The 20,621-nt window shown below is 43.1% G+C and overlaps 1 protein-coding gene across 5 annotated transcripts in view; it reads right to left on the minus strand.

Annotated features, from left to right (window-relative positions):
- Window positions 1–20,621, minus strand: part of pknox2 (pbx/knotted 1 homeobox 2) — a 118,758-nt gene that overhangs the window by 23,176 nt on the left and 74,961 nt on the right. For all 5 annotated transcript variants that reach the window (XM_056444573.1, XM_056444528.1, XM_056444543.1 and 2 more), the window contains 3 exons: window positions 13,006–13,177; window positions 394–579; window positions 74–209 (listed from right to left, as the gene is read on the minus strand). In XM_056444573.1, coding sequence (XP_056300548.1) covers window positions 74–209; window positions 394–579; window positions 13,006–13,177 — 494 coding nt within the window. The remainder of the gene's footprint in view (window positions 1–73; window positions 210–393; window positions 580–13,005; window positions 13,178–20,621) is intronic.

Here is a 20,621-nt window from a genome sequence, read left to right on the forward strand (position 1 = left end):
CCCCAAATTTTAAATGTGACATTGCAGAAGGAACACTCAGTCCTGGTGTTTACGTGTGTAATCACATGCTTACCCGAGACCACTTGAGAGTTGATGGTAGTCATGGCGACATTGCTCTGATGCAGACCCCCGGCGGGCATCAATATCCCTGAAGGGTTAACAGAGCTGGAGATAGAGGTCATGGATGGAGAGGAGGTCTGAATTAGTTCCTGGGGGATCACAGAGAGATATTAGTGAGCAAATGCAAAGAGGCAACTCTATTGTTTGAGACTGAAAAAAATCCCAGAAGCCAAATCTACCTGGTGATAAATGACCAGGTGTATCTTGGGAAGTGCTACTCAGACAGAGACACCATCAAGGAAGTGTAAGATCCACAGAGAGTCCATGACTGACCTGCTGCACGTTGAGACTGGTGTGTGACGGGGAATAAGGTCCTCCGAGGTCGTTACGGAGGAGGTTGTCGCTATGCATCTTGGTCTTGAGGCAGGTGATGTAACGATTGCAGAAATCTTTACAGAGCTCATTGACCTTCTCTAATTCTAATAGGTGGATTCGCAACACCTGAATGGCCTTTACCATCTGAGGGAAACAGAGACAGACCATAACCAGATCACCTCCACAACATGCTACAACGCTGATCACTTCAATAAAACACTCAAACACTTCAAATGTTCTTTAGAGCTATCTTCAATGCTCATTTGTTTTTTCAAAAACATTCAGGAATATCTATGCAAAGATGAGGGCGGGGGCCGGCTCTGTCAGCCATGCTGCCCGCTGCGTGGAGCTAAGTGTTGCCTTGCGCTCAATGCTACGACCTTAAATGCTGATGAGTACGGTAGCAATAATGTTTCGTTGTGAGCTACTTAGTTTAGAGCTGCAGCATGCAGAAACAGTTACGAATAAGCACTGAAGACACAGTTCAGCTGAGGCTAATGGGAATTAGCTTTCCAGGCATTTGGTCATAAATCTATGAAATGGATTTTTGACCAGTGTGAGATGAAAAGTCAGGGGATTATCAAACTATTAGAATGCATCGTGGGCACCACGGACGCCTGAACCTAATTTCATTGCAAAGCATTCAATAGAGATATTTTGTGTTGTTACATATTATATTTGTATGTGTTCTGAAATTCTTTATTCTTATATACTGTTTTAAAGCTCTCATCTGCCTTTGGCCTGCAGGAAGCTCATGATTATAAAAACAAAAAACTGAGTTCAGTTTTGGGTCAGACAGGTGATTTATCTCGGGTTATCTCGCGGAGGGGGAGATAACGTTGTTTGCATTTTGATATCATCTCTGAAGAATCAAACAGAAACGTTGTACGTTTCTGTTTGACAAGGCCAGGGAGGAGATGCTTGTCTTCCCTCACTCTAGCCAGGTCCAATTAGATTGCGGATTCTGAATGGAGTCAGATGACGTTATCCGTGTGTCGAAAAGGAATGTTTTTCTGTGTATTGTCCGACTTTCACTTCAACCTGCGTGTTGAATAGAACTTCTCACCTGCTCTTGCAACTGCATTGCCTGTGACCAGAAGAATAAATCAACTTTAACGTAGCAGTTGTTTGACCGCTAATATACATCACCAGGCTTCCTATCCTTGATTACACTTTTAGATTTAAAAGCATATTTTTAAACTATTTTAAACCATTCATTTATAATTTTTTTGACATCAAATTTCAGAGGAATCCTTCACAATAGGCTGTATAGAGGGAGGGTGCATCTCAACTCCCTCCCACGGTACCGAAGTGAAGCCAAAAAAGTTGTCAGTCAGGCATTCTAAAGCAGAGGCAAAGATATCATGTCTTTCATTGTCGAGCATGATTCAAGCTCCATTTCCAGATACTGTCTCACTGGGGGCAATTTTTTGATCTATAAAGTCATTTTGGAAATACCCGTAACATTCTTTTTAATAGTCAATAGGGGTGGACCCTTTGGTTCATAAAATATTTCAAATTTGCTGTAGAAGTCAATGAGATAATGACTCTCCTTCTCTCTTAAGGTATTCCCTCAGTAAACATTGTAAACATGAGTGTATGGTCTCGATCTCAGAATGGTGTGCATTTAGTAAATTACGGTCCATTTGGAATCAAATAGACCATGAAGCAGGGGATGCTTTAGGCCACAAGTTGATTGACGGGTGGTTTCAGCTCATGATAGTTCATTGTAATAGTTCAGATGTCTTAAAATGTCTTTGTGGCGGCGGGACGTGGTTAGGCTCAGCTGCAGCGGGAACGGCACCAGGTGGAGGACTAATTGGCCTCAGCTGTGGCTAATGGTGTTTGCTCCCCAATATGAACGGCAGAAGGGACAAAGGAGAGGGGTTTGGACTCTGCCAGAGCTCCGGACCTACGCCGCCGTCATCCAAGTCGGGGCACGATCTGTACCAAATAATAAAACTCTGTAAACAGTTCCGGTCTACGGTGTCTCTGTGCTAGGGGGAACCACCCGCGGTAACACGCACTTGTTACAGTCTTATTCAGCGTTCAGTTGGACTTAGCTCCACTCTCTTGTATCCCTTGCAAAAAAACAAGATGACAGCAGCCAAAATGACAAACTGAAACCTCAAAGCCGTAGCCCACAAAGCAACAGGTGAGTCCACGTTGACTACGTCCACTTCCTATATACAGTGCGTGGTCCTTTCAACACAACACCTCCAGTTTGTAAGCAGGTGTTTGTTCCCTTTATAACTCACAGGAAACTCATTAAAAGCCCTGAACACTGGCACTTGTGCCCGAATGACTGGATACATGTTCGATATATCCTGCACAGATGAAATATTAGTTCTCAAACACAAATGTAGACATGTTAAGTACATGAATTAAACTCTAAGACACTAGATGTGGAACAATTGGCTTTTAAAGGGCGAGATGTGATGAGAGGAAGTGACATTCAGCGGCTTCTTATATTGATGAGCAGAGAGTGAGATCCACTTTTATTATTTATTCCAGAGATGTGTGGGGCCCTCAGTAACACTGGACATTGATATTTATTTTATTGTATTTGTATTGTTATTGATTGTTAATTGTGTCATTATTCTCCTGGTGTATGTATGCATGTGTGTGAAGGGTTAACAATGGTACAGGCACTCAGGTCAGCTCAGGGGTCCTTCTGGATGAAAGCGAGGGAAAACCTTCCGCTAGTAGTGAGCCAGATAGATCCACAGCCTGCAAGTCTGCAGTGATGTTGCTGAGTGTGCTCTGTTTCTGTGCTTTCAGGTCAGTAAACGTGATGAACTATATAAAGGTAGCGACAGGGATCATCGTCAGTAATCCGAATATGTAATATGTGAATGTATGTCGGAGTTGCGTGAATGTGATGAGATGATGTGTCGAAGGGTATATAGTGCGTCAGAGTCATGCTAGCGAGTGAGGAACAGTAGTAACCACCTGTAACCTGTGACAATGAGAGTTGTGTGAATGTGCAGAATGTCGCCAGGGTGAATGAAGTAGTTAGAGTGATAGTGTAAGCCAATGTGTTGTTTGTATGTATATGTATAAAGTAGTTAGACAGATAGATCCACAGCCTGCAAGTCTGCAGTGATGTTGCTGAGTGTTCTGTTTCTGTGCTTTCAGTTTCCGTGAGTTGATATAAACCATTCAAAAACCATACACGCCTGGATGTCATATGTCCAAGTGTGCAACAAATATTGGAGGCACCGCTGGGATGATTAACGTCGGGCTCATTGTGACAAGGAGCGGGATTTGACGGAGACGTCCGCGCGCAGCTACGAAGACGGTCCGCGCGCAGCTACAGGGACGGTCCGCGCGCAGCTAAGGGGGCGCGGCTTCATCAGACACCATGGAGCTTGAGGAGTTGGCAGAGACCGTGTCGCAGAGACTGTGGTTGATGCAGCTGAGTCAGCTCAAAGAGGTGTGTCAAGAAGCTAAAATCAAAAGTGGTAATGTCATAACAAGACGAGCATTAATCAGACAAATAAACGAATCTATGGATGATGTCATTAATGATGAAGATCAGGAAAGTGCAAGGCATTTCCTAAGGACAATGTTAAACAGTTGATCAGATAAATGGAAATACTGAAAGCACAGAAACAAAGGAAAGTACAGAAAATACAGGATCAGACAGTCAGAAAGTAACTGATGAAGTGAGTTTGGCTGAAAAATATTCACAGCTCCAGCTTTCTAGTGAAGCTCTACATGATGAAGTTAGGAGGCTGAGCGACAGAATGAGCGGGACACCTCCAAGATCAGGTCCTGCTTCGTCAAATGTGTTATTTTCTCCTGTGAACAGACCACCAGAAGTAACCATTAGGAGAGAGTTCAAGATCTGTGGCCAGATTGGGGAAAAAGGACAGAAAGACAGACTCTCATACACAAATCTGACGCACCAGATTGATAAAGGTCTCCGCGGAGGACACAGTGAGGCTGAAGTCATGGAGGCTGTGATCAAATCAATTAGTCCGGGTTTGAGTATTCGAGATATGCTTGAGATTAAAAGTGACCTCACCCTGCCACAGTTGAAATCCATTTTAAAGGGGCACTTTAAAGAGGAAAGCTCTACTGACCTATACCACAGGCTAGTAAATATAACACAAGAGAGTCGTGAGTCCCTCAAAACTTCCTCTTTAGAGCCATTGAGTTGAAAGAAAGACTTTACTTGCTTCAAGAGAGGGAGAGTCAGATGAACAATACAGTCCTGAGCTTATCCAGAAGAAATTCTTGAGGTCAGTTAGTACTGGGTTGTTAAGCGACCACATCAAGTTTCAGCTTAAGCCTTATCTTGATGAACAGAGAGTGACAGATGAAATACTCATTGACAGGATTAACGAAGCAGCTAGTGTAGAACTCAGAGACAGTCGAAGCAAAGTAGGAGCAGTAGCAGTAAATCACCAAAAGTGAATGAACTACGGACAGAAATGCAGCCCAGTCCTCAGCATCAGGGTGCAGTCAAAGCTAGAGTTGGGTTTCAGGATCAGTCTGCAGAGGTTGTGAAGCCGAAGTATTATAAAACACCTGCTGTCACCAGTCCAAGAGACTCAGAACTGTATGAAACAGTCAGATTGCTGAGGGAAGAAATGGCAGAAATGAAGAAAAGCCTAACTAACTCCCAATGGCCCAAACGCCAAGTCAGAGGTACTACGAAGAGAGGATGTAGAGCGTGTCAGGAACAGGGAACAGGTGATCAGTGTGAACACTGCTTTAAGTGTGGTCAGACAGGGCACCTTTCCAGAGGCTGTAGAGCAGATAGGAAATTTGACCACTTAAATGTGACGATCCAAACAGTTTCACCCCCAGAAGCATTAGCTCCAAGCCACACAGAGCCAGATGAAAAGGTGCACGAGCTGTTGTGTGACCGTATCAGGCAGCTGGAGGCGGAGTTGGAGAAAAGTGGGAAGACTGAACAGACAGTTGGTGCTACCTATGCTAGCCATCTCTCACTACGCCAAGCCAAGCTGAAGGCCCTTATTGGAAGAAAGTGTATGGTGGACTGTTTCTTTGAGGGAGTAGCAACACGAGCACTGTGGGACACAGGTTCACAAGTCACGATTATCAACGAAAGTTGGAGGAAATGCTGTCTCCCACATATCCGGCTACGGAGCATGAATGAACTCTTGGATGAAGATGAGACTCTTGTTGGCAAAGCAGCAAATCAAACACCCATCCCCTTTGCTGGCTGGGTTGAGCTGAAGTTCAAGTTGGCATCAAGTAAGGGTCCTCAACCAGAGCTACTCGTGCCAGTGCTTGTTTCGGACCAGCCAGGTGTAGCAGACCCACCGATTATTGGCTACAATGCAATCGAGCATCTTGTAATGAGTGGAATGGAGCAGCATCCAGAACAGACACCTGTTGTGGTAAAAGAAGCTTTCTCCATTGACTGTAAAAAAGCAGATGTGTTGATCCATCTGATACAGAGTCGTGACCAGAATGACCGGGAAGGAGTGGTAAAGCTTGGGAGGCTAAAGACAGTGATTCCAGCAGGTCAGACCAGAGAGGTGAAGTGTAGTGTTAGGACAGGTCCCCTCTATACAAAACAGGAAGTTCTTTTTGAAGCTGAGGAGATCCCAAAGTGGCCAGAGGGCTTGAACATTACTGACACTGTCATCTGCCTGCAGAAAGGAAATTGGTCAAGAGTGGCTATCCCTGTCACTAATGGAAGCAAGCAAGATATCACTCTCTTCCCTCGCACAGTGTTGGGAAAGCTGCAACAAGTCAAAGCTATATATCCAGTGGATGTAAAACCAGTTCATGCTAGTGAGCTAACAGTCAGAACAGCTTGTCAGAGAATCACGGCAACATCAGACAGCATTCCTGAGAAGCACCAAGAACAACACAGACAGGGGAACACAGTCCAAGAAGATGGATGGGACCCTCCAGTATCAGTTGATCACCTGACTACAGACCAGCAGGAACAAGTTAGACAAATGCTACGGGAAGAATGTGTGGCATTCTCAAAGGACGACAGTGATGTGGGATGTATCCCATCTCTGCAGTTGAAAATCCGATTAAGTGACACAACTCCGGTAAGACGCACCTACATCTCTGTACCCAAACCGCTTCACAAGGAGGTGAAGGAGTATTTGGAGGATCTACTGAATAGAGGATGGATAAAGAATTCCCCATACTCCTCACCAATTGTCCGTGCGCGTTAGAAAGACTCAAGTTTGCGTTTCTGCATAGATTACCGGGAACTGAATCAAAAATCGATTCCTGATCGGCACCCTATTCCCAGAGTACAAGACATGCTAAACAGCCTGAGTGGAAGTGCGTGGTTCTCTGTGCTGGACCAAGGCAAGGCTTACCATCAGGGTTTCATGGAGGAGAGTAGTCGACCGCTTACTGCTTTTATTACACCATGGGGCTTATATGAGTGGGTACGGATCCCTTTCGGCCTGTCCTCAGCTCCAGCAGAATTCCAGCGCAGTATGGAGGAATGTCTTACAGGTCTCAGAGATGAAACATCACAGCCGTACTTGGATGACAATCTTGTCCACAGCAAATCCTTTGAAGAACATCTTCAAGATTTGAGAGAAGTGCTGCGTCGTTATCAAGCACATGGAGTAAAGCTGACAGCTAAAAAGTGTGCAGTGTTTAAAGACAGGGTGAGATTCTTAGGCAAGATTGTGTCAAAGGATGGCTATTGCATGGATCCAGCAGAAATAGCACCAGTACAGGCACTAAAGACCGCAGATCTGAGACTGTCGGCGACTTGAGGAAAATGTTAGGATTCCTGTCGTACTACCGGCCATACATCCCAAACTTTTCACGGCCAAGCCGCTGTACAATCTTCTGTCTACTGAGAAAATGCCAGGTAGTCAAGTTCAAGGATCAAAAGCAACCAGGAGCAAGGAGAAAACTAAGAGGTCAGCTCAGCACTCCTCAAACCAGCTTATCGTCTGGACAGAACAACATCAGGAAGTGCTCTGCCAGCTTCTGGAGCACCTTTTGCATCCACCACTCCTAGGTTACCCAGACTTTGAGAAACCATTTGTATTACACTGTGATGCTTCTCAGCAGGGGCTTGGTGCAGTACTTTATCAGAGGCAGCAAGGCAAGTTGGTTGTCATCGGTTATGGGTCAAGAACACTAACCGCTCCAGAAACTAACTACCACCTTCACTCTGGAAAGCTAGAGTTCTTAGCCATGAAGTGGGCAATCTGTGAAAGGTTTAGGGATTACTTGTACTATGCACCTTCTTTTGTTGTCTACACAGACAATAATCCCTTAACTTATGTATTGACAACAGCAAAGCTGAACGCCACGACACACAGGTGGATTGCAGAATTAGCCGACTTTCCGTTCTCAATCAAATATCGGCCTGGAAAAGCCAATGGAGACGCTGACGGCTTGTCGCGAATGCCGCTGGACATGGAGCAATACATCCACACATGCACACAGGAAATGGAGCCCGAGGTGATAACAACAGTCACAGATGCACTGCAACTCGAATTCCACGAGCATGAGCCCTGGATGTGTCCAGTCACTATCACTGCAGCATGCAATGAAGTAGAACAAGAACGAATCACATCTCCAGTGGCTGAAGTATCCATTGAAAACCTAAAGAAAACACAAGAGGATGATCCAGTCATTGGCAAGGTAAGAGAATATGTCATCACAGGACAGTGGCCTCATCTGGGAGGAAAAGACAGACGCAATGACATCTCTCTTCTAGTGAGGGAGAAAACAAGCTGTACATCAATGAAGATGGTATCCTGTACAGAAAGTCAGTGTCTCGGCGCAACTAGTGTTACCTGCAGCATTCCATCAACTGATCTATAGGAGCTACATGAGGAAATGGGACACCTCGGTGGGCGAACACTCAGTCTGATCCGAGATCGATTCTATTGGAAGGATGTGGAGCACTATGTGACCAAGGTGTGCAGCTGCCTCAAACGGAAAAGACCGAACAAGCCAACCAGAGCACCACTGGTTAATATAGTGACTACCTACCCTTTTGAGATGGTCTCAATTGACTACTTGCATCTGGAAAGCTGTAAGGAGGATATGAGTATATCCTAGTTGTGATGGATCACTTCAGGCATACGCATGCACCAACAAGTCAGCAAAAACTGCCGCTGAAAAGATATTTGGTGACTTTGTGCTCAAGTTTGGATTTCCTGCCAAGTTGCATCATGACCAAGGCCGAGAATTTGAGAATAAACTGTTTTCCAAGCTCGAAGAATACTGTGGCATCCAAGGTTCACACACAACACCCTACCATCCAGCTGGAAACGGTCAGGTGGAGAGATTTAATCGAACACTCCTTTCTATGCTCAGAAATCTGACAGAAGATGCAAAGTCAGATTAGAAGAACTCCTTAGCTAAGGTTGTGCATGCATATAACTGTACGCGCAGTGAAGCAACAGGATATGCCCCATACTACCTTCTCTATGGTAGGAACCCTAGACTTCCTGTTGACATGATGTTTGGCCTGAAACCAACTGACCAGGGGGCTTCTCACAATGAATATGCAAGCAAGTGGAGAAGGCGGATGCAGGAGGCATACAGGCTGGCATCGCAGACAGTCCAGAAGGAGAACAATAGAGCGAAGCACTATGACCAAAAAGCTTATGGAGGCGAGCTACACCCAGGGTGTAGAGTACTGGTGCGAAACTTCAAAGACAGAGGAGGACCAGGAAAACTCAGATCATATTGGGAAGAGAGAATCCATGTGATAACCGAGAGGAAACATAAGGACAGTCCTGTCTACGTTGTACAGCCAGAGAGGCCCAGGAAGGACCAGAGTACTGCACAGAAATCTGTTACTGCCCTGTGACTTCCTGCCTGTGGAAGAAGATAAACAAGAGAAAGAGAAAATGAAAAAAAAGAAGTTGAACACAGGTATAACGAAGAAAAAACAGCAAAAACAGAAGGACAGAAACTCTGACAGTAGCTCGGAGGACGAGAATAACTGGAGAGTCATCACCACACGACCAGCAGAACCTCTTCAACATGTTAGCCAGCTGAGAGCAAAAGCAGAGGAATTCCAGCCACAAGCCACTGTCAGAGAACTGGAGCAAACCGCCGAAGAAGAGGAGGGTCCAGTAAGAGATGATGAAGGCAGCATGGAACCAGAGGTGGAGCATGGAGAAAGAGGGGAAGCTGAGCAATTGTCGTCATCTGATGGAGCAGACGAGGTCAACGCTGGACAAGGGTCGTCATCTGATGGAGCAGACGAGGTCAACGCTGGACAAGGGTCGTCATCTGATGGAGCAGACGAGGTCAACGCTGGACAAGGGTCGTCATCTGATGGAGCAGACGAGGTCAACGCTGGACAAGGGTCGTCATCTGATGGAGCAGACGAGGTCAACGCTGGACAAGGGTCGTCATCTGATGGAGCAGACAAGGTCAACGCTGGACAAGTGTCGTCATCGGATGAAGCAGACGAGAGTGATCCTGAGTTGCCATCGGCTTCCACCAGAAAATATCCTTTACGACAAAGAAATCCACCCAAGACACTAATTTACAACAGACTAGGTCAACCATCAGTCGTATCCATACAGAAGTAATGGAAGAAAAAGGATTGTAGTTCCACATTTGGTTTGTTTGTTGTGAAAGAGTAATATGAGACACGTGTTCATAAGTGTTTCGCTTAAAAGGAAATAGGAAGTTAATAGGTCAGTGTACAAGTCCATGAGTGTCAATAAGGAGAGTACTAGAACTCAGACCACTTACCATGAAGAATAATACAGGGATATGTGAAACATACAGTATTGCATGTGGGTCTGTGTGATGGGTTATGGGGTAGGACATAAGGTCAAAACCTTTCAGTCCAGGATACATAGCCGCCAGACTAGCGGAATAGCGCATCAGATATCACCCGGCCAGTGGTGTCTGCTGCTAACCCATGACATAAGCGAGAGATGAATGTCATGTCAAAGACTGTTATGCAGAAAGTATCCTGAAAGGCTGACTCTCATAGAGCCTACTGCCATAACTCACCGGTTGAAGATTTAAATACTCTGGGAAATCTGGAATGTCCATTCATTTTGGAGGGGAGAGTGTGGGGCCCTCAGTAACACTGGACATTGATATTTATTTTATTGTATTTGTATTGTTATTGATTGTTAATTGTGTCATTATTCTCCTGGTGTATGTATGCATGTGTGTGAAGGGTTAACAATGGTACAGGCACTCAGGTCAGCTCAGGGGTCCTTCTGGATGAAAGCGAGGGAAAACCTTCCGCTAGTAGTGAGCCAGATAGATCCACAGCCTGCAAGTCTGCAGTGATGTTGCTGAGTGTGCTCTGTTTCTGTGCTTTCAGGTCAGTAAACGTGATGAACTATATAAAGGTAGCGACAGGGATCATCGTCAGTAATCCGAATATGTAATATGTGAATGTATGTCGGAGTTGCGTGAATGTGATGAGATGATGTGTCGAAGGGTATATAGTGCGTCAGAGTCATGCTAGCGAGTGAGGAACAGTAGTAACCACCTGTAACCTGTGACAATGAGAGTTGTGTGAATGTGCAGAATGTCGCCAGGGTGAATGAAGTAGTTAGAGTGATAGTGTAAGCCAATGTGTTGTTTGTATGTATATGTATAAAGTAGTTAGACAGATAGATCCACAGCCTGCAAGTCTGCAGTGATGTTGCTGAGTGTTCTGTTTCTGTGCTTTCAGTTTCCGTGAGTTGATATAAACCATTCAAAAACCATACACGCCTGGATGTCATATGTCCAAGTGTGCAACAGATGCATAAAGATTGTAAGTATACAGTGGGGGGAGGGTGTCTGTAACTCTTTCATCCTTCACTTCCCAAAAGATCGAGCCTCTAATGTAATGATGAGAGGTCAAAGTTGAAGCAGCGTCTCCACTGCCTGCCTACAGAGCTTCCCTGTGAGCTTCAAATAATATAGTAAAATAGCCTTTTTTTCAACCTGTTGAGGTTGATTTGACATTATTTCTAAAATAATGCTTTGTCTGATCAATACATTCCTTTAATTAGCTTCACCAGGAAAATCTTTGTCCATTTACTACTATTTCAGAGAATTTCTGAATATAATCGAAATACGAAGGTGCACCACTACCCCATTTTCTAAACCGGAATACGAGTATTTCTTCAAGCACTCTAAACACGCGGTAAATATATTGTGTGTTAACAAGTTATGTTCATTAAAATTCACCTCACCATTAACCCTATGTAGAACATGGGATTGTGGTGCTCTTAAGCCTTTTGGTGGTCAAAATGATTGATCCTGAAGAAAAGTGCCAAAACCACTTTCTTCCACCTGTTTTCACAGATGAAATATAAAGCAGTTTAAAGCTCTTTTGTATAATTTACAAAATGGAATGCCAGATTTCTTTTTTCTTACTTTAATCTCTGGTCTTCAGCATTTATTTGTAATTAGCCTGCAAAAAGCCCCAAAAAGCCGAAATAGCAAGCAAAGGTTGTCGTGAGCCATTCAGCATTTCCGCTGAAATACGGACTAAAGGAAGTCTTAACGCTGACGAGGCGCTTTCAGTGCAGGTTTCACACAGCAATGTCCCCGAAGATGTCGAGGAAAATCTCCCTACACCAAAGAGGAGTTATTGCTCTTCCTGCATAAAACAATTTAAATAATTGCAATAGTGGGGGTCAGAGAGGAACTTCTGGCATATTGGATATTGATGGACAGATATCTGATATTATTGGATACAGCCCATATTATTGGAGGAGTTATGTTGCTGGGAAATTTATTGAGCCCATGTTTACTTCCTCACAATGGCCAAGAACATATTGAGAATGTTTTTTGAAACTTTAAAAAGAGATAAGATAGAAGATCTCGAGGGCTTGTTTGTCATGAAGTGGTTGTTTTGAAACAGGAATAATAATGATTTATTTTCTTGCGGTGAACTGACCATCAACAGGGTGGCTTTTCTCCCCTGCGTGCAGCACACTGTCGTGCACTCCCTCAAAGCCACCACCCAAGGTCAACACAATGGACAGAAAAGTGCTTGGCCAAGGAGGAGATAAATCAGCTAATTAAACTGCGCTCCCATAATCAAGGGACCAGTAACTCTTTGCCCATTGCAGCCAGTCAGGCCCAGTGTACCGCTACTGCCCTGTGGAAGAGTTAGTGCCCTCTGGGAGGGATGCCCGTACCCAGTGCCTCATAAAACACACAGATGCAGAGTTAATTGACTGTTCAGCACTTGTCGGCCTGTACACCCGAGTACTGAGATGGCAAGAGTGCACTTTTCTTTCCTTCTCTGGGTCTGTCTTTGTCTCTGTCTGGTGTCAACTCCTCTCTCTCTTTTCGAGTGAACATAATCAGCATCCTCCTTCTCTTAATTAGTAATTACTGCTAGCTGTTGTGCAGGGGGAGGATGGGGAAGATTACATGAAAAAGGAGGGAATGATTAGGGGTGGTAATGATGGGATACGCTGGAAACAGACAAACAGGCCTTTCTACAGCTTCAATATTATTATTATTATTTGATCTCATTCTTTATTTAAGTGGAGCAATGCTCCCTAAACTAACAGCACCATGCGATGTGTTCCTGTTATCAAAGTGGTGGACGCATGCCGTGTTGTTGCTGATCACCAGCTCTGACTGCAGGAGTCTTACCAAGTTGTCCAGCTCTGGGTCCTCGCTGAAGAAGGGCTTGTGTTCTCGCTCCTGCTGATGCACAAAGTTCTCAATGTCCACATCAAAGCTGGCTGACGTGATGCATTCAGATCCCTGTGTGGCCTGCTCGCATTTCTCAAACAACAACGCCAGCAGGGGGAACAACGGATGTCTGGGGAGAAAGAGAGGGAGGGGCACAGTGTGCGTCAGTTTCTATAGAAGACGTCTGTAATTCGGTTAATGTTGGTCATCATGAAGTTGGAACTATAGCATTGCAAATCTTCATTTCACTGCATTTAAAGTTCAACTTAGACGTTGATTCATGTATTTTAGGAGGCCGGGGCCTCTGGTGTGTGTTGCAGTCAATGAAATCGGTGCAGCCACTATAGTTTTGTCTCAGTTGGATGTGTCCTACATTTCCCAGAAATCCTTTTCACAGGCCGAGAGAAGTGGTGTGAACTCTCAATCAAAGGCGGGTGTGCTGACAATAAGATGACATGTTGATGCATGTTATCACAAGGCCACTGTTGTGATAACCCAAATCACCAACTCACATTTTTTTTCTGCATACTAAATGTTTTGGCAATTTTTTTTCCAGAGTCTGATATGTCAATGATTAGCAGCAACATTGATTTTAACGCTTTTTTTTCTTTCTGCAGAAAACCAGCAAAATCTGCACCATAGGACAATCAAGAGAAAATGGCTCAATCTGGTGGAAATAATAAAAACTACAATTTTGAAGCCGGGGCTCCAGATTGAAAGCCTGATACTAGAATGTGTGATTTGATATTTTCAGTAATATTATTGCTCTTGATTCCTGCTTACATTATACATTATTGAATGCTGTTTACTTATAGTTGTTAAATAAAGGAGTAGATTGTGCCATCGTGTTCCGTTTCAAAGTGGATATCTGGATATGTTCTTGTGAGCTCAAATCACGATAAACCTAAGAATAATACATTCTGGTTCATTTTGAAAAAGTAATTATAAAGGTTGTAATTAATTAACAGAGTTGATATTTCCAACACAGCTTCTTCAACAGTCTGGTTTCTTGGCTATTGCATATTTGGATTGTATTCTTGGTGGAATATAGAATCCTGCATTTCCACGAGTGCTCCCTTTATATGTGATATTCCCGCCTGACACTATACAATACAAAGTACTATAATTATATCACATTTGTATTGACATGGACGCCTGCTTTCATATAAACTGATTCCTTTGACACATATTTCTCCCCAACCCGAGCACAGGGCCCTGAGTGTCTGGTGTTTTCACCACACATATGCAAAGACACCTGGACTGTCAACGGACTGGTTGTGTAGAAAAATCCTAGAGAAAAAAAAATGAAGCCATATGAGGAGCTCTCATACCAAATCCTCTCCCTCCCTTGCTGCACCTTTATAGTGTGGCAGCTCCATGACATTCCCTAAAGGACATGCTGAACATACGGACAAGGTTCAGCTGGAGATAATTTAAAAAAAAAGATCTTTAAGTGGATAGGATATGGTCCAGTGACAGCGCGAGGCTTCCCAGTGTCACCTCCATTGTTACCATCTGCCTTTTATAGGGAATGTCACTCGCATAAGATCCCCCAGATACACGGTGCAACGGTCCATACTGCGCTGCTAAATGTCGTACACGTCAAATTATTGAGCATTTCCACTCGCTGCCCTAATGGCCATGGTGACAGAACACAAGCTTAGACTGAGTGAGAACATACAAAGATGTTTTCCCCACGCGCCGCTGTTTCATCGTGGGGATCTCTGTTCTCTCCATGTTCTCATTCCATCCCTCTTTTCCTGCTAGCCTTCTCTTCCATCCTCTCACGCGCTGCCCTTTCTGTTACCTTTGACTTAAAAGAAACCCCAAATATGTCCCTGCCAAATTAATTATAATATTTTTGACTCTTTGCAGTTTATTATATAACCCGTGTAAGCTGCTTTCTGGTGGCATATTCTATTATTTCTACATCCAGTGGCTTTAGCCTTACATGGCCTACAGGGCGGCAACGTTTCTTACTGATGTTTTTCCCATGAAAACAGCATAAGAAGTGATGGGAGAACTAATTATTCTGATACAGATTTATAATACAAGTCATCCAAACACAGCATGGTGCTTAAATCTATATCCCGACTGCTTCTTCATATTATTTAAAGTCTCAAATAATATGATCTATCGTGATCGCCGATTATAAGAGTGCTCTCACTTTATTTATTTATTTTTTGCTCTACTGTGCATCTTGCAATTTCCCCACTGAGGTATTAATAAAGGAATATCTTATATTATCTTATCTAACCTCTTTGGTTTATTCACATGAACCCTGACCTTCTGTTTCATCTTGTTTAGGCCAGCGTGATAGCCGCGAATCAAACTCTGGTCCAGACAAAACAATCAGACGGATACTACCGAAAGCAACATCTCAGACCACTTCACAGCACCAAGCAGACCCCGGTGCAGGAGGTCTGTGGTGCAAGAGCAGATCAGATACAGAATCATGTGATGGTGGATGCTTGATCTAACATACTATACACGATATATGTATGAAACTATCATCACTGACATTTTCAACATATCACTGTTGCAGTGTCCAATCTAAAGGGCCACCGCCCCGTGGCACTCACCCCCATTCTGATGAAGTGCTTTGGAGAACTGGTTCCCCAGCAAATCAAAACCACATCCCAGGCAGCCTGGACCCTCAGCAGTTTGTATTCAGAGCCAACAGATCCACAGAGGATGCCGTCTCCACTGTTTTCCACTCAGCCATCACATATCTCAGCATTCAACACAATGTCCCCCATGAAACTGATCGGTAAACTGAGCAGTCTGGACTTCCCAACCAACCTGACGAGGTCCTCACTAATCTTTTCCCTTGTTGCAAAAAGCAAACGGCAAATTGTAAAGCAACTCTGTTGTACAATGACAACGAATGAACCTTGGGACCTTGTGACTCCTGTGATCTCATGAGAGGAAGTGTCATCAATGGGAGATGCATCCCCTCCCAGTGGTTGCAGCAGAGACTACAACCCATTATGGCAGCTGGGTAATGAACTCCAATTCCCATAGTCAGCAGCGCAGGCGGAGCCAAGGCTGCTGCCCAGCTGAAAGAGATCGGGCTGATTACCCCGAGAGGACGGGCTTGAGGGAGGACAAAGGAGAGGAGCAGAGGAGATGAAAGAGTGTTTTATGTTACCTTGTAGACATTGAACCAGAAGAAAACTGAAGAATACTTATGTTTGTTTTGTGAAGCGGCTTTTCTGCCGGAGTGAAGTTTTTTCTATTTTCTAAATACAGAATTTGAATGCTTGTCGTACTGATTTGTGCACCCACGCCTCACAGTCCGATCCCGACCTCTCGAGACATCACACTGCATTGACCCAATGGCCAAGTGATCTCATTATGCTCTATGCTCATTCACATCATGTCTTGACAATTCCTTTTTACAACTTCTCATTTCTTGGGGAGCTCTTTGTGACATGACCCACCAGATAAAGAAACACAAGGCCCAGAACAGTGCTGGACGAGATGTTTGATGTTGGTTCGTTTGTAGTCAGTGAGTGTGACCACAAATCGGACCCAAGCTTAAAAAACTGAACATAATGTATCTACCGCTTTGTTCAGGTCTAGTGAATTTCCCACTAGTGTCTGGCTTTTTGTCTTTGGTGGGAAAGGTTCCAATCAGCACCTGTTCCCGGGACCAATGGCTGCAATATTGACAGCTATGGATCTGCTGCAGGTTTAATCGTTGGTGACACCCAGGTAGACGGGCTCAATTTAGCCCCTTATCTGACACTTTCTTTGTCATCTCCAGTCTGTCCGTCTCCTTCCAAGCAGTGACATCGAGTTTTAAGAGGGACTGGAAAGGAAGTATCAGATATAAAAAAGTAATCACAGCCATAACATTTTCATATCTATATGTTGGTGAAACAAAGGTTTATGTGAAAGGAGGGTATCACGAGAATGAGCAATAAATCTAAACCAAACCTATTTTTCCACATACTTTGCTGAATAATGATTGCCATATTTTCTAAAATGTTCATGTTGGACTGCTGTTGACATGTGTTGGTGTGAATGCATGTGTGTTGCAGGGGGCTACGCTGACATGGAGGCAGACTGGGCCCCTGCTCAGGCTCTAACCCATGGCTCTCATTTGCAGCCTTTAATAGTCGTCTATATTATACTCCAATCTGCCTGATCCCAATTTAATGCCGCTCCCTCAGCCAGACGTGGCAAGCATACTAAACAGGAGGGTCACGTGCTGAGTGGAGAGCCTCTGCCTTGTCTGTTTAATGTCTGCTGGTGGAGAAGAATCCAGGTGGGGGAGGAGAAGGGGGGCTATAACTGAGAGCAAACAGGGTGACTGAGCGCTGAAGACGGTGTCTTAACTAGTTATTTACTCTCACATTACGTCTCTTATTTCGGTTATCCCAGAAAGTGTTTCCTTCGCTGAGTTCATTGCCGTCCATTCTCTTTTTAACTGTGACCGTTAGCATCCAAACACACGGACGACTGAGACACGTCAGGCAGAATAACCCTTTGTTTGGGTCGCGTATTGCTTCAGAAACATAGAAGTGCCGACATGAACGCATCCCAGATATATGCTGTCAAGGAGATGTGGCACTGCAGGGGTCTAAGGACCAAGGTGCATTGTGGGTAGAGCTGCAGAGTACACAACACCGCTATTGGCTGGCAAATATATAGACTTACTGCCTGTGCATGGCAGAATAAAAACACGGATAGAATGAAACGAAACGGATACAACAATTAAAGCTGTCAATCCGTATGATAGCAGAATGTCAAAAGAACAAGTCTGTGTGGTTCAAATGTTAAGAGTTTGTCACAGATCAATAAATTACACACAGATAAAGATATAAAGACAGATGATATTATTCTACGCTTAGAACATAACAATTAGCTGTATTTCTGGTTATGAGAAGATTTTTTGACAAGACCCTTTTCATGTTATAATAAAAACATCCGTTGTGTTATTATTGAATGTTGTTGTCATTATTAATACAAGGGGGGGAAAGAAAGGCCGCTGCACACGTTATCATTCTGCTATTGGAGAAAGGAAGAATTACTAAATAGTAAATGTACTCAAAGCTCGTTAACATTACTCGTCGTCATTCACCCATTCACACACTGATGGGAGGAGCTACTATGCAAGGTGCCAGCTGCCCATCAGGACTAACTGATTATTCATACAACATTCATACACCACAGGAACAGCCTGCGGGGGGAAATCCATGTTAAGTGTCTCGCTCAAGGATACATCGACATGGCCGAGCAGAGCCGGGGAACGAACCGCCGATTCTTTGATTGAAGGACAACCCTGCTCCACCACTGAGCACAGTCGTCTACCTCACCGCTGTACGCCTCAACCAGCTAGTGTTACATAAGGATACAACATGTGCTCATTTCATCATTGTATCCTATGAGTGTGGAAATGGCATAACTAGCAAATTGATAATTGGGTTTTGGGATCAAGTGGACTTTTGTGCCAAAATTATAAAGGAATTCCATCCGGGTGTTCCTAAATGTCACATTCATGAGAACTCACTGGACAAACGGACAGCCCTAAGACATAGTTCCTTCGGCCACTGTACTGTTGTTGGGGTCGAGGCATCAAGACGTTCTGGCCTGTTTGTATTTCAGTAAAACCAATCAGAAACATCTTGGGCGGCGCTAAGCACAGGATAGTGGAGACCCGGTCTAGTGGCAGACTTAAACCAACAGTCCTTATCTAGTGAGTCAGACTACTTTATTCTCTTGTAATGGGAAACGTTTCTTGTTCACATCCTCATCAACAAAATGATCCGAACTTGTTAAAATGGGAACGATTTTATTGATGTTAAAATCAGTAAAAAAGTTGAGAGGATGCCGATCTGTACATCTGCTAGAAAATGTGTGAACATGTTTACATATATATATATATATATATATACACTACCGTTCAAAAGTTTGGGGTCACTTAGAAATGTCTTTATTTCTCAAAGAAAAGCACTGTTTTTTCAATAAAGATAACATTAAATTAATCAAAAATACACACTATACATTGTTAATGTGGTAAATTAATATTCAAGGTGCAAGTGTCTGGTTTCTAATGAAATATCTCCATAGGTGTATAGAGGCCCATTTACAGCAACGATCACTCCAGTGTTCTAATGGTACATTGTGTTTGCTAATCACCTTAGAAGACTAATGTCTGATTAGAAAACCCTTGTGCAATTATGCTAGCACAGCTGAAAACAGTTATGCTGGTGATATAAGCTATACAACTGGCCTTCCTTTGAGCTTGAAGTTTGTAGAACAAAATGAATACTTCAAATATTAATCATTATTTCTAACCTTGTCAATGTCTTGACTATATGTTTTATGAAATGTTCAATTCATTTGATAAATAAAAGTGTGAGTTTTCATGGAAGACACAAAATTTTCTGGGTGACCCCAAACTTTTGAACGGTAGTTTATATATATACATATATATATATAGATATATATCACAGGACCATTCTTTTGTTCTTGATGCAACAGCAAAGCAACCTATATGGAGAAAGTGAAGGGAAAAGGAGAAAGAGTTCTGGTGCTTAATTTGTTTTCTGATCTAAATTCTTTTCTCTGCTGTGTTTATAACTTACGAACAGGAGCCACCTGTTTCATGCCTGAAATAGGTCGTAAGAAAACAGTGTTGCAAGGATCTTTTTTTTTTTTTTTTTCACACGTAAAAAAAATCAAAAGGTTTTGGCAGTTGATTTATTTTATTTTTGGTCAGGATATTTTCTCCTCGTGTTTGTTGTTCAGCCACATGGGGCTCCAGTGCACCACCACTCCATTCCAAATATTTGATGTGTTCCTACAGTTGAGTTTTAATTTGTCACTGCACTTTAAACACACGGTACATATATTGTGTGTTAGCGAGTAATGTTAATTCCCCCCCTACTATAAAGATGTATTTATTATTCTACTGATTGTTTTCTATTGTAATTTAATGTGACATTTCTGTTATTTGAGATCTTAGAAGTGATACTTGAATCTATATTTCATCCTAATTGCAGAAGACATTCACAACCCTCTCCACGAAACCCACACGGCTTAATTTGTTAGTTTGAAACAAAGTGAGCCTTCTCATTCATCAGCTATGTTCGTACTGCTCCCATTCTTAAACAGAAACAATAAAGCATGTCTTGTTTAATGGCACTGAGTCTACTTAACATTCACAATCAGTAGAGGACATTAAACCCAGAGTGCATTTGTTCAGCAGACTTTGTTGAGCTGAAATCTGTAAACAACGTGGAAACGTACATGGTGAGAATGTTATCTTGACAACAACAGCTTTGTGGAGGCTTGATGTGGACTCATTTGCATTGAATATTTTATGTTGACATTTTTTTTCTCTCTTGCTGCTGCAATCCAGTTTCCTTTCGTTCCTCATTTATAGACATGTGAACAAACATTTCTTCAATCAACATGTTATATGGAGCCATTAAAGCAAATGTGCTTCAAATAAAGATATTATAAGAAATGTTGACATTTCATGTGTATATATATATATATATATATATATATATATATATATATATATATATAAATAAATATGTATTGAAAAATATTACAGC

The sequence above is a fragment of the Pseudoliparis swirei genome, chromosome 3 (assembly GCF_029220125.1).
Source record: "Pseudoliparis swirei isolate HS2019 ecotype Mariana Trench chromosome 3, NWPU_hadal_v1, whole genome shotgun sequence".
NCBI classification, from domain to species: Eukaryota; Metazoa; Chordata; class Actinopteri; order Perciformes; family Liparidae; genus Pseudoliparis; species Pseudoliparis swirei.